Here is a 12,378-nt window from a genome sequence, read left to right on the forward strand (position 1 = left end):
GTCATAAGTCAGTTAATGACTCATCACTTTTTGAGTCAAAGTGCTCATACTCTTGAGTAAGTATAGTCCTCCTGTTTTTCTTGATTGCATCAGTTCCCAGACATCTTGTTTCCAAAGCATCTCATATCTCCTTTGCAGTCTTGCATTGAATTACCCGGTTAGACATGACATTATCAATGGAACTATGCAGCAAATGTCTTACATTTGCATCCTTGGCAATTATGATGAGATATCTTCAGCTGTGTATTCACTTTTCTCCTTTGGTATGGTCTTTGCTGGCTGATCTGCAACTACAACAGAGAGCTTGGTTGGCTTATACGGTCCTTCATAAATTCTGTCAAGGTATTCTGGATATGTAGATTCCATAAACATAACCATCTTTACTTTCTATATGGGATACTCAGAAGGTCTCAGCATGGGAACCCTGATAGTCTCATATCGACTGTGGGTTTGAGTCTTTGGAGTTTCTTCAGTTTTGGCGGGCTTGGTTGGATTTTCTGCTTCTTCAGACATGATTATTTTGGATCTTTACTGTATGTGTGTTAACAGATAGGCTCTGATACCACTTGTTAGGTCACACAACACTGTAGAAGGGGGTTGAATACAGTGTAGAATACAATCAAATCGATTTAGAATACAAGTAACAGAAAACAGATATATTCGATATGATAAACTCTGTTACAATGGAACTGTCCTCTCTCAGGATGAACAAATATCACGAGAGCTGCTAGGTTATAATGTATGATCTTCTCGATGATCGTAACACATATAGTGTAACCAGTATAATATTAGGTACGGAGGATAGTAACGATTACGAAATAGAAGAGAGTGGGTATTGAGAAGAGAAAGTTATAGAGCTAGATGATATAATGAGAGTCTGTGTGATAGACTTGAAAGGAATTTGGAATGATCACTTAGCATGGATTGAGTCTTCTAACGATGATAGATGATATGTCAGTATCGAGATGTCGCCTTATGATATCCTTGAGGGAAGACACTGTCGATCTCCCTTGTGTTAGAATGAAGTTGTAGAGCGCAAGGTGCTCAGACCAGCAGTGATCCAAAGGACCAAGGATATAATAGATCTAATCAGAGGACTACTGGTAGTAGCCCAAGATGGACATAAGAAGTATGTTGATTTGACAACGAAAGGACAAAGAGTATGAAGTAGAGAACCTAGTATTGTTAAAGGTATTCCTTTAGAGATGATTGATGAGGTTCAGAAAAAAGGAAAGCTAAGTCCACAATTTGTTGGACCCTTGGATATATTAAGATGTATTGGGAAGTTATCAAATAAACTAGCCCTACCCCGAACCTGCAGCAAGTTCATAACATGTTCCACGTATCAATATTAAGGAAGCATAATCCGAATGTCGGACATATAGGAGAATACGAGCGCCTAGACATGCAACCAGACTTGACCTATATGGAGCAACCAGTAAGGGTTATGGATTGAAAGGAGCAAGTGCTTAGGAACAGGGTTATCAAACTAGTCAAAGTTTTGAGGTAAAACCACAATGTGGGAAAATTGACTTGAGAGTTAGAAAACGCAATGCTAGAAAAAGCGTCCCCAACTGTTTTCTATCTGATTCCGGGACGGAATCCTTTTAAGGAGGAGAGACTTTAATAACCCCAATTTTTGGAAATTTTTGAAATCTTGATGAATAGTAACTTTTGCTGACAATGCTGATTAAGAAAAATTATCAGACCATGATATATAGGAGTACTGTTATGAAAATTCTAAGATCGTATTAGTATTACATAAAGTAAATGAGTGTATGTAAAGGTCGTCAGAATTCGAATTCGAACACTTTGATTTTTCCCGAAAATCCACAAGATACCGAAAGAATTGAGTATAAGGTAATATGATTAAAAGGATTTAAATTCAAGGATTATAAGAGAGGATCATAAAAGGAATATAAAATATTGAGAAAGGTCAAGGGGAACCCAAGTAATAAGATCGCGGATATAATCCCTCAAACGATAAACGAAAACGAAAGTTAAGCGAACCGTATAACAGATAAGCGATCATTAGCCAAGTAATTAAGGGTTAATCAAAGAGGTTAGTGGATGATGATTTCATCACAACACAAGGAGAAGGCATATGTTAAAAAGATGACACAAGCATGGTGACATAAGCATGACAAGAGTTTTGTTTTGTTGGTTGATTTTGGGCCATGTAAAATTAACCATGGTAAAAGGATAAAAGAATTGTCAAGACAAAAAGAAGAAGCAACCAAGCAAATATCATAAAAAAATAAGAGAAGTTGACCTTGCATAAAAGCTCTCGACTTCTTCATTTCAAGGAAGAGAAAAACTGCAAAATCCAAGCTTCACTTCATAAACAAATCCAAGGTAATTTCCTTAGATTCTTGGTGATTAGATAAGTATATCCTAGGAGTCTAAGCTTCCAATTTCTCATAGATCTCTTCCAATAAATCAAGGAAGAAGATGCTGAATAGTAACTTTCAAGAAATAACTTTAGTTTTCTTGATTTTTATGAAAGTTTAAGGTTATACAAGCAAGGATCAAGGTTCTTTTAGGCATTCAAAGCTCTTGTGATGTGTTAGGAAGCATCAAGAAGGTATAAACTTCAAACCCTAGCTTTACTTTTGAGTATTTAGGAATGGTTTTGATTGATATAGTATATGAGAAGCATGATGCTTGTTTGCTTAAAGTTTGGTTGGGTTTGTAGTGATTTTGATGATTGAATCTTGGTTATTAGTTAATGAATCTTAAGTATAGTTAGTAGCTCTTGTTTGTGATTGAATGAGTTGGAAAAATCTTAAGGTTTGGGACTGATGTAGTAAGGTTTAGATGAAGTTTGGTTTTATTGATGGTTATGAGTTGGTTTGTGGTGGATTGAAGTAGTTTAAACATTGGTAATCGCGTAAACATAGTCGTCGTAATGCCCGTTTTTATTTAACTGCTTGTTGTTAGTGTTAAGGACAGAAACCTCAACAACCAATCTGTAACATTGCCATGTTTAGCTAGAGCGTGTCGTACGCTTCGTTTTGATATGTGGTTCGCTCGGTTCCGATGTACGATTTAGGAGAAACAACCGTTTTAAGTAACGGCGTTTCGCGAACGAACCTTTACCCGTCGCTTTACTTTGAGACCTTGTTTAAGGCCCTTAAAAGACTAATTGGATTACGAAACAATTATGTAATGTGGGTTAGGCAGTTGGTAGAGTATTCGCGAAAGAGTCGCCTTACAATTCGTAACGGTTAATTTATTAAAAATGGTGGAGCCGAGGGTACTCGAGCGACTTATGTGAATCGTTAAGCGCAAAAGCGAACGTTAGCGTCCAATTGGTTAAAGTCTAGTTTCTTAAGCGACCGTGGTTTAATTCCAACTTATATGTTTTTTATAGGTTACCAGACTCGCCCCAGGCCTTTTAGCACCCCCATTCGCTTAGGCAAGTTTTCTACCCGTATAACTGTTGTTGTGATGTATATGTGTATATGCATTATCTTGTGATAAGTGCATGATTGTTATTAGCAAATTTTGCGATATATTGAAGCATATGATATGATATTTATATGTATGCTTGTTTTGTAATCTTGATATTTTATTATCAATTCAAATGCTTATAAACTGCATAATACCTATACTAGAGATAAGCAGTAGTTGCGTATACCCTTATTATAGGGGACCCGAAGGTGAATATTTTTCTAAACCGGGAGTCGATGTTCCCGAGTATAATATATATATATATAGAAACACTTTCTATAACTACTAATCGGATAAGGTATATTCGATAGTTTTGAATAATAATCAAACTTATTTTCGATTATTCAAATAAAGATCATACTTTCGTATAAGTATATCTTTTGTTATTTACTACTCATTTCAAGTATGAGTTTTAAAACTTCTACTTCAATTATTTTTATAAAGATTATCCTTATGGGAATATTATTTAAATAATAATATTCATATATTTTCTAACATATCGGGAATGATTTATTTTATTAAAACATCATTACTCTAAACATTCTTTAAAATATTTTCGAGTCTTCAAAATGATTTTAAAAGCTAGACCGAATCCAAAACTCATTTTCAGATTTAAGATCTTCCTTTCAAAGGGGAATTAAATACTCGCTCAAAACTTAAGGGATCCGGCTCCGTGGTGTATTTTTGGAGCAACGAAGTTGCTAACTTGATAAAAGAGTTTGATTACTTGCCCAATATTCGGGAAGTAAGCCCAATCGAAATGCGTCGGCATAAGCAACATGGGCTCAGTGGGTGTCCATTAAAGTGTAAGTGGCTCAGTGGGAGTCCATCAATGTCTAAGTGGCTGAGTGGCAGTCCAGCATAGGTTCTAATGTGGCCAGGGTGATGACCAGGGGGAATTCGTCCATCTATTAGTAGAAAAGGTGACTTAATTGGTATCTTTGCCTGATTAGAAAGATATCAGGTTTATGCCAAAGTTTCTTCTTTCCAAAATTCTTGGGAATGATAACTCTGCTTATACTTCCATAGCAGAAGAGTGTATGAAATATATATATATATATATATATATATATATATATATATATATATATATCGGGACTAATGAAGTATCTCGTAACTTCATTCTTTCAAATGATATTTCAAAGATTGAATCTATTCAAGTCTTATCTTGTAGTCTCATCTATGTGATGAACTTTTGAAACTGATTATAGTTTGAACAGTGATAGTTCGAGTAGTATTCGAAAAAAATATAAGTATATTGGAGTGTCTCGTAACTTCTCTTTTCAACTTATATCTAGTTAGTGATTATCTTATGCAGGACAAAGATTTTCAGAAAAATGTTTAGACAAGGTTAGATATATGAGATCATCTTGCAACGATATTTTATACAATTATAAACTGAAACTCTGTGTATATTATACATGTCAGAGGATTTCAAAGTTTTTGAGAAATATATATGTATATATATACCGAATATTCTGCGACTAAGTCGCATTAAGATATCAAACTTGGTTCATTCTTCTTGACCAAGAATTCCATGAGTACTATGAGAATACTCATATATTGTTAATCATTATATATATTATTTCGGTGGGCTTGTTGCTCACCCTTACTTTCTTCTTTCATCACACAACAATAGATAGACAAGATGAACATGACCAAGCTCCCAATTCACAAGCAGTTAGGAAACGTTCCGCAGTTTCCTGGAGGCGTTGATGCCGCTGTAGCTGAGGTAGGAACTACCAATAAGATAGGTTTCAACTGTTGATATACCAGACTTATGTATATTATGAATTGTAATAATGACAAGGAATATGTAAATTTATTCAGAAACCCCTTTTGAGGTGTAATGACTTGTGTTATTTTGGTATTCATCTCTAAGACTATAACTTATGGTGTGTGTATATTGTGGGGTCACAGTACGCAGTAATTGATTGTTTATTTAGATTAAGTGTTGCTAAGGAAAATGGGACTTGTGACAACCAAAATCTCCAACCCCGGATTTGGGGGTGTTACAGCACCCATATACTTCAACTTAGGGATGTAGACCACTTTTCAAAATTTTGTTAAATTGAGCAGTGGCAAAAATCGGAAATTCAACAATACACTTAATTAAAGTAAATTTTATAGTTTTTAAATAATACTAAAAATTAAAATTTTCCTTATACCAGCTACAATTTTTTTTTTAAAATTTTCAGATATACTGTTAATTTTAGTTTCAATTTTCATTTATGTCATATTAATATCAATATTTTACAATTCTACTATAATTAAATTTAAGTATATGATCAAAACTAATTGTTAAAATTATTCATAGTAAAATTATAAAACATTAGCATTAATACCATAGAATAAAGATCAAAATTAAAATTATTAGTAACATTTGAAAATTTAAAGTTTAAAATTTTGTATCGAAATTTATTTTTTAAATATTATTTGAAAGATATAAAATTTATTTATTTTTATTTATTTTACTTAATTTTCAATTTTGCCCCCGGTCAATTCAATGAAATTATGAAAAGAGATGCTTGATAATACATGTCAAAGTATAACTTTTATTTTATTTTTATTTTTAAAATTGAGTGATGTAAATTACAATTAACTCAATACAATACTAATAAAAAGCAATAATGGAACCTAGTGGATTCTGATTGGAATAGCATTTAAAAAATGCGAGACTTCACATTTTTTTCTATTAAAAAATTGATTTCAGTGGTCTGTGCACTAAATCAGTATGGTTTTTCCTCATGATAAAGTGTATACGAGAATAAGTTAGTACATGTTTTCTTATATAAATAAATGTCGGCCATCAAGATGAAAATAGTATAAGGCGTAGATTAGATCGTGGTTTGAAAAAATATAGATTGGGGTGCAGAATAAAATGGCGTAATTGTGGCGCAGCCTGGAGATCTCTGATTAAAGTATTCTTATCAAGTTGCTCTAACGTGAATGAATGATTGGTTTATATCTTTAGGTATTGCAAATAAATCGCATGTACGATTGTAAACATAAATTTACGACGTTCCCCGTTCATTCTATTACGTTTGATAATCATAATAAATTGTCTATACGTCTATCATATATATAAAAAGACCCCATTCAAATATTAAAAAATTGTTTTTCCGTTCTATGGTAGGATTTTTATAGGAAGATTTAAAAAAAATATATATATATATATATTCAATTTCTATGTTAAAATATCTGCAAAAAAATAAAAATAATTTTATGTTGATATTTTTCGACACAATGGAAGAGTAATTATCCAAAATGACATATTGCAATTTATTAATAAACATAAGAGTCTAAAAAATATAATAATTAAGAAATGATAAAAATAAATTTTTATGAAATTAAAAAATTTATAATAAATATAAGGTAAAAGTTATATAAAATTAATATTTTCTTGGTGTATTAGAACCTCGGTATAGTGATAATTTACATTGTAATATCTCCTATTATATTAAAATATCACGGTTCTAACTTGGGCATAATTATAATTAAAAATAAATTTGTAATAGTATGTGATTTATAATTTCATTCAGAAGAGACATTTTTTATGATTTGAAGTTATGTTAGTTTATTCTAAATATCTATAATATATTTTAAATTCATGCATTTAAGATTAATATATGTTTTTGATTATTTTTTTTAAAAAATTTATATGCTAATGCTTATTTAAGAATAAGTTTTTTATAATAATAAATTTTGATTATTCCAAAATATTAATGTATAAAAATTTTAGTGTATATTTAAAAATAATATCAAGGAAGACGGAGGAGTATTAAATCCGTGGTACAAACATTAGTGTAACATAAACACGTATAAAAAAACGTATGGTAAGCTGAAATGGGAGCATGTGCGTATGAGTTGTTTTTTGGGCAAATTGTCTGCTTCAATCCAAAACTCATTTATTACACCACTTCATCCTGTTGCTTCTCATTCGACATCCATTAATTTTTATTCACCCCCCTGTAATTGTCACATCCAAAAAACATTTTGTCAATATGACAATCGACCTTGCCCGAGTGATACTCTCTGTCCAGCCGTTTTACAGAATTTCAGTGCTCTTTTCCTATTTTAAAAAAAGATAAAATTAAGCACATAGGTTATGCTAATCTTGAATTAAGCATGGTTTTACATTATCTAATTTTATTGCGAAATTATATATTGATAAAAACGCTTATATCTATTTTCTGCAAGGGCTTAATTAACAAAAAAAAATGCCTATGAAGTTGGGTAAAAAATGATATGTGTCACATTGGTTATAAATCTATTGCAATACAGCTACTTCACTTATGTTAAAATCAATTTTAAGGTTGTATAATTCAAATAATTAAGAGTTCATGTTATAAGTTTGTATTGGATCCTAAATGCCCCAAAAATTAATTAAAAAATGTAGAATTTGTAAGAAATTTTGGTGCCAATCTTTATACCACGCGGCATTGCTCTAGTAAAAAAAATATAGTGGTGCAGTACTACTAAACACTTGTCGACACAATAGAAATTAGAAAACATCATTTCCCATAAGATAAAAAAATTGTTTACTGCTATATATCTATAAATCTGTTTACAGCCAGCATTTTGCTAAACAGACTGGTTTTGAGTCCTGTTTTCAGCTTATGCAACTTTAAATCTTCTCCTGGATAGTTATTTTGTACACACACTGGTAAAATCTGGTTGTTCTTGATTTGTTAGTATAATTTACAGTTTATAGTACATGCATGTTGGGTGATCTTAGATTGTATATATCAGTTTAGTTTCTTGTAAATTTGTGTCATTGATACAAATCTAAGAAGTTGTTCTAAAATTTATCTCTGTTGTTTAATGACATGATTATGATTTATGCATGAATAGTTACAGGATCCATAACTGGTTTTATAATTAAACTTTAAAGTAAGATCTAAAAATTTACTTGTTACGCAGCTTGGAAGGCGATATGGATCCAAGTATAAAGTCAACCAAGGAGATAGAGGTATTAAAACAGGTGCTTCCTCTGATAACATCCCACAAAGATCGAAATTCGGTGTCACAAGTATGCAAAGATTTTTATAATGTGGAGAGGTGCAGCAGGACAAAGGTATTCATCGGAAACTGCTACTCAGTCTCACCTGAAATGGTGGCCAGACGATTTCCTAATATTCGGAGTGTTACCCTTAAAGGGAAACCGAGATTTTCTGACTTTAATTTGGTTCCGGAGAATTGGGGAGCTGATGTTCAGTCATGGCTTCAAGTGTTTGCAGAATTTTATCCTTTACTGGAGGAACTCAGGTTGAAAAGAATGACAGTTAGTGATGCCAGTTTGGAGTTCTTAGCGACATCGTTTTTAGAATTTCGAGCTTTATCTCTGGCCAGCTGTGATGGTTTTAGTACTGATGGTCTGGAGGCAATTGCAACTCATTGCAAGTAAGACTTTAGGATTATCTATATACTTGTTTTTATGAGTTTTAAGATCTGCATATGGACGAAATGGATGTGAAGTTCTTTATATGTTAATATTATATCCTATTAAAAATCTTGTGTAGAAATTTGGTAAATGTACATATGCGATCTCTTTTGCTCTGTAATTCACTCCGCTTCCTTTGTGTTGTCGAACTATTATGGGCTATGGCTATAAAGCAGGGGCATTCACTTCCCACTTAATTCTTTTTTCCTCTATATCATTATATGTAGAAATTTAGCTAAACAAATTTGGTTTAAATATTTATCAAGCCTCTGGAGTTCCGCGTAAATTTAAATATATTTGGTCTTTTTGCCTACTATCATTTATTTTACCTTTCTATTTGATTGTTGTAATGTAAAGGGTAAAGAAGTGTGTAACAGAGGAATGCAGGTAGCGTTTTATGAAAACAGTAGGGATGTGAGACAAATTTCATTCATCTATATAGTACCTCAAGTCTACAATGCAATACTGTTAATTTGATGTGGACTTTCGAGTTAGTGTTAATACAGTATTTATGGTGTCTCATTGCTTACCAACTTGTCCTGCTGCAGTGCTGCTATCATGCTTAACTCCTACATTCTTCGTTTTGATGCAGTTATTTCTATTCTTTTTGTTACTAATGTGGTTCTCCAGTTCATCATATATTACCTCACTAGTTATCTACTTTTCGAATAACACTTCCTTCATCTAGAGCATGCTCGATCTCTAATTTTCAGTCCAATTGGCAGGGCCTTGACTGAGCTTGACATACAGGAAAATGATATGGATGATGTTAGTGGGGATTGGTTAAGTTATTTTCCTGAAGATTTCGTGTCCCTGGAAGTGCTAAACTTTTCCAGCCTGAACAGTGATGTTAGTTTTGATGTCCTTGAAGACCTTGTTTGCAGGTGCAAATCATTGAGGGTTTTGAAGGTTAACAAGAATATTACCCTCGAACAATTGGAAAAGCTGCTAATATGGACTCCGCAACTGATGGAGCTTGGTACTGGTTCTTTCTATCAAGAGCTTGTCCCCCACCAGTTCCGAATGCTTGAAATTGCATTTGAAAAATGCAAGAACCTAAGCACCCTCTCAGGTTTATGGGAAGCTACTTCTCACAATCTCGCAGTCCTGTTTCCTATCTGTGCCAGACTGACTTTCTTAAATCTCAGCTATGTAAATCTGCAAAGTGCTGCACTTACCGAGCTTATTGCTCACTGCTCAAATTTACGACGCCTCTGGGTACAAACTTCTCTCTTCTTATATCCTCTTCAGTTTAATTACTAACATTTCAATGTGATTTGACATATTTTATTTATTCAAAAAAAAGAACAAATCTACTGTAGTTGATCACCATTCATGAGATCGGACATTGCAATCCTCATGTCGGAAGGCATATATTCACACAGTGACCATTAAAATTGACATGTACTCAAGATGTACTATTAAAAACTCATTAAAAAGATCACGATGTTTTATATTTAAAATGAATCTAATAAACTTAAAATATTGTTCCAATCTATGGGGATCAAGGATATGATTAAATAGTTGTTATGTTGATTAGATTTTTAATTGTTTTTGCAACAATTGTGTATTGGTAAATAATTAGAGCTTGAAATTTTCTAACTAACTTCTGTACAGGTTTTGGACACGGTGGAAGACAAGGGCTTAGAAGCTGTGGGATCTTGCTGTCCTTTGCTCGAGGAACTAAGGGTCTTTCCTGCAGGTCCCTTCGACCAGGATATGAATTATGGGGTAACTGAATCAGGCCTTGTGGCTGTATCTAATGGATGCCGAAGACTTAAATATGTTCTCTACTTCTGCATGCAAATGACTAATGATGCTGTCTCAACTGTTGTCCAGAATTGCCCTGATTTTACTCACTTTCGCCTCTGCATAATGAAACCATGCCAGCCAGATTATGTTACAGGTGAACCAATGGATGAGGCATTTGGTGCAGTGGTAAAGTCATGCACCAAGCTTGAGAGACTTTCTTTGTCTGGACTATTGACAGACTTGACCTTTGAGTATATTGGAAAATATGCCAAAAAATTGGAAATACTTTCTGTGGCTTTTGCTGGAAGTAGTGATTTGGGAATGCAGCTAGTGTTGGAGGGCTGTCCAATGCTGAGGAAACTTGAGATAAGAGATTGCCCTTTTGGAGATGCAGCATTGCTTTCAGGTTTGGAAAAGTATGAATCAATGCGGTCTCTGTGGATGTCAACTTGTAATCTGACAGTGAATGGCTGCAAAGAATTGGCAAAGGAAATGCCACAATTAAATGTTGAAGTAATAAAAGATGAAGAGAATGATGAGGTGGCCGATAAAGTTTATGTATATCGGTCGCTAGCAGGTCCAAGAAGTGATGCACCACCTTTTGTAGTCTCTCTCTGAACTATGGAAAGCAATTCTTGGTAGCTTTTTAGCTAGATTTTAAGAAAGTTCAGTTCCAATTTCGATAAAATTTGCAATGGTCAAGCCTATTAGAAGTGAAGACTCTACTTCAGACACGCAGTTAAAAATTTGTGAAGTTTGGAACTACTGTCATTGTTGTAGAAGCAGCATAGCTGGGGTATTGACTCAAGCGAGCTAGGTTAAAGCTGTTTTTACACACTGAAGTTCATTTCTTTGTTTGTTTTTACCGGTTTTGTAGATGAATGGTCTAAGAATTTTATTTTTATAGGTGGAGTACATGTTAAGGTTTATGCAAAACAGAAGAATTGTTGCTTTGGTTCTGTTATTTGTTGATGCAAAGAACGCAAAATTAGGTTTCCAGAAAATTATTTGAAAGAAAATATAAACTGCAACTCAGGCGACTTCAAGATATGGATAAACAACCATTGTAATGTAATGTGTCCATTGGCTGTCAAAGAGGAGCTGTTCTTGGCTAATGACTTTGACATTTCTAATGCGTCTCGGGTCTTATTGCATAATAAAGGTAGTAAATTTTAGCATCGTATTCCAGAGTGAATCCAGCGTTTTACTTCTTCCACTTTACTTTTAACTCAAGAAAGCCCGATCAACTCCATCGCTATTTTGGGACGTGTTCTTAGAAGGTCAGTGCCCTTTTGATGAATTTTGGGGGAACGAAAGCTCATTTCCATGGGTCGTACAGCTCCGGCACCATACACGGCACATATGTGTTTAATGGTTCTTAGTGCCACAATTTTGACACTGCTTTTTAGGAGTATTTGGCACGAAGGTATAGCCATTACCTTTGTCGATTCCTATCTTTTCTTTCTCTTGGCAATGTTTTGCATCCTTCCTGGCCTCATCTTCATCAATAAATTGTTATTTGATGACCATTAAGTCTTCATCAAACTCAAGTTCTGATTTCTTGAAAATGGACTTCCCAACTCTTTGCAAAATCACATGAACTTCTTTATCATTAGAAATTCCTTTAATTTTTGTTAGATGCATCTTTCTTTTTCTTTGGCTCAAAATAATCAAAGTCAATGCCAACTTTCTCGTTAACTGTCTTGTGACAGAAAGCATTAACCGGATTA

The 12,378-nt window shown here is 33.5% G+C and overlaps 1 protein-coding gene across 1 annotated transcript; it reads left to right on the forward strand.

Annotated features, from left to right (window-relative positions):
- The first annotated feature begins 7,956 nt into the window (after positions 1–7,956).
- Positions 7,957–11,607, forward strand: LOC141677795 (protein TRANSPORT INHIBITOR RESPONSE 1-like). The gene is made up of 4 exons (XM_074483867.1): positions 7,957–8,119; positions 8,377–8,856; positions 9,622–10,114; positions 10,514–11,607. Exons 2-4 carry the CDS (start codon positions 8,390–8,392, stop codon positions 11,264–11,266), a joined length of 1,713 nt encoding a protein of 570 aa, XP_074339968.1. The 5' UTR covers positions 7,957–8,119; positions 8,377–8,389; the 3' UTR covers positions 11,267–11,607.
- The last annotated feature ends 771 nt before the right edge of the window (positions 11,608–12,378 follow it).

Source organism: Apium graveolens, chromosome 8, assembly GCF_009905375.1.
Source record: "Apium graveolens cultivar Ventura chromosome 8, ASM990537v1, whole genome shotgun sequence".
NCBI classification, from domain to species: Eukaryota; Viridiplantae; Streptophyta; class Magnoliopsida; order Apiales; family Apiaceae; genus Apium; species Apium graveolens.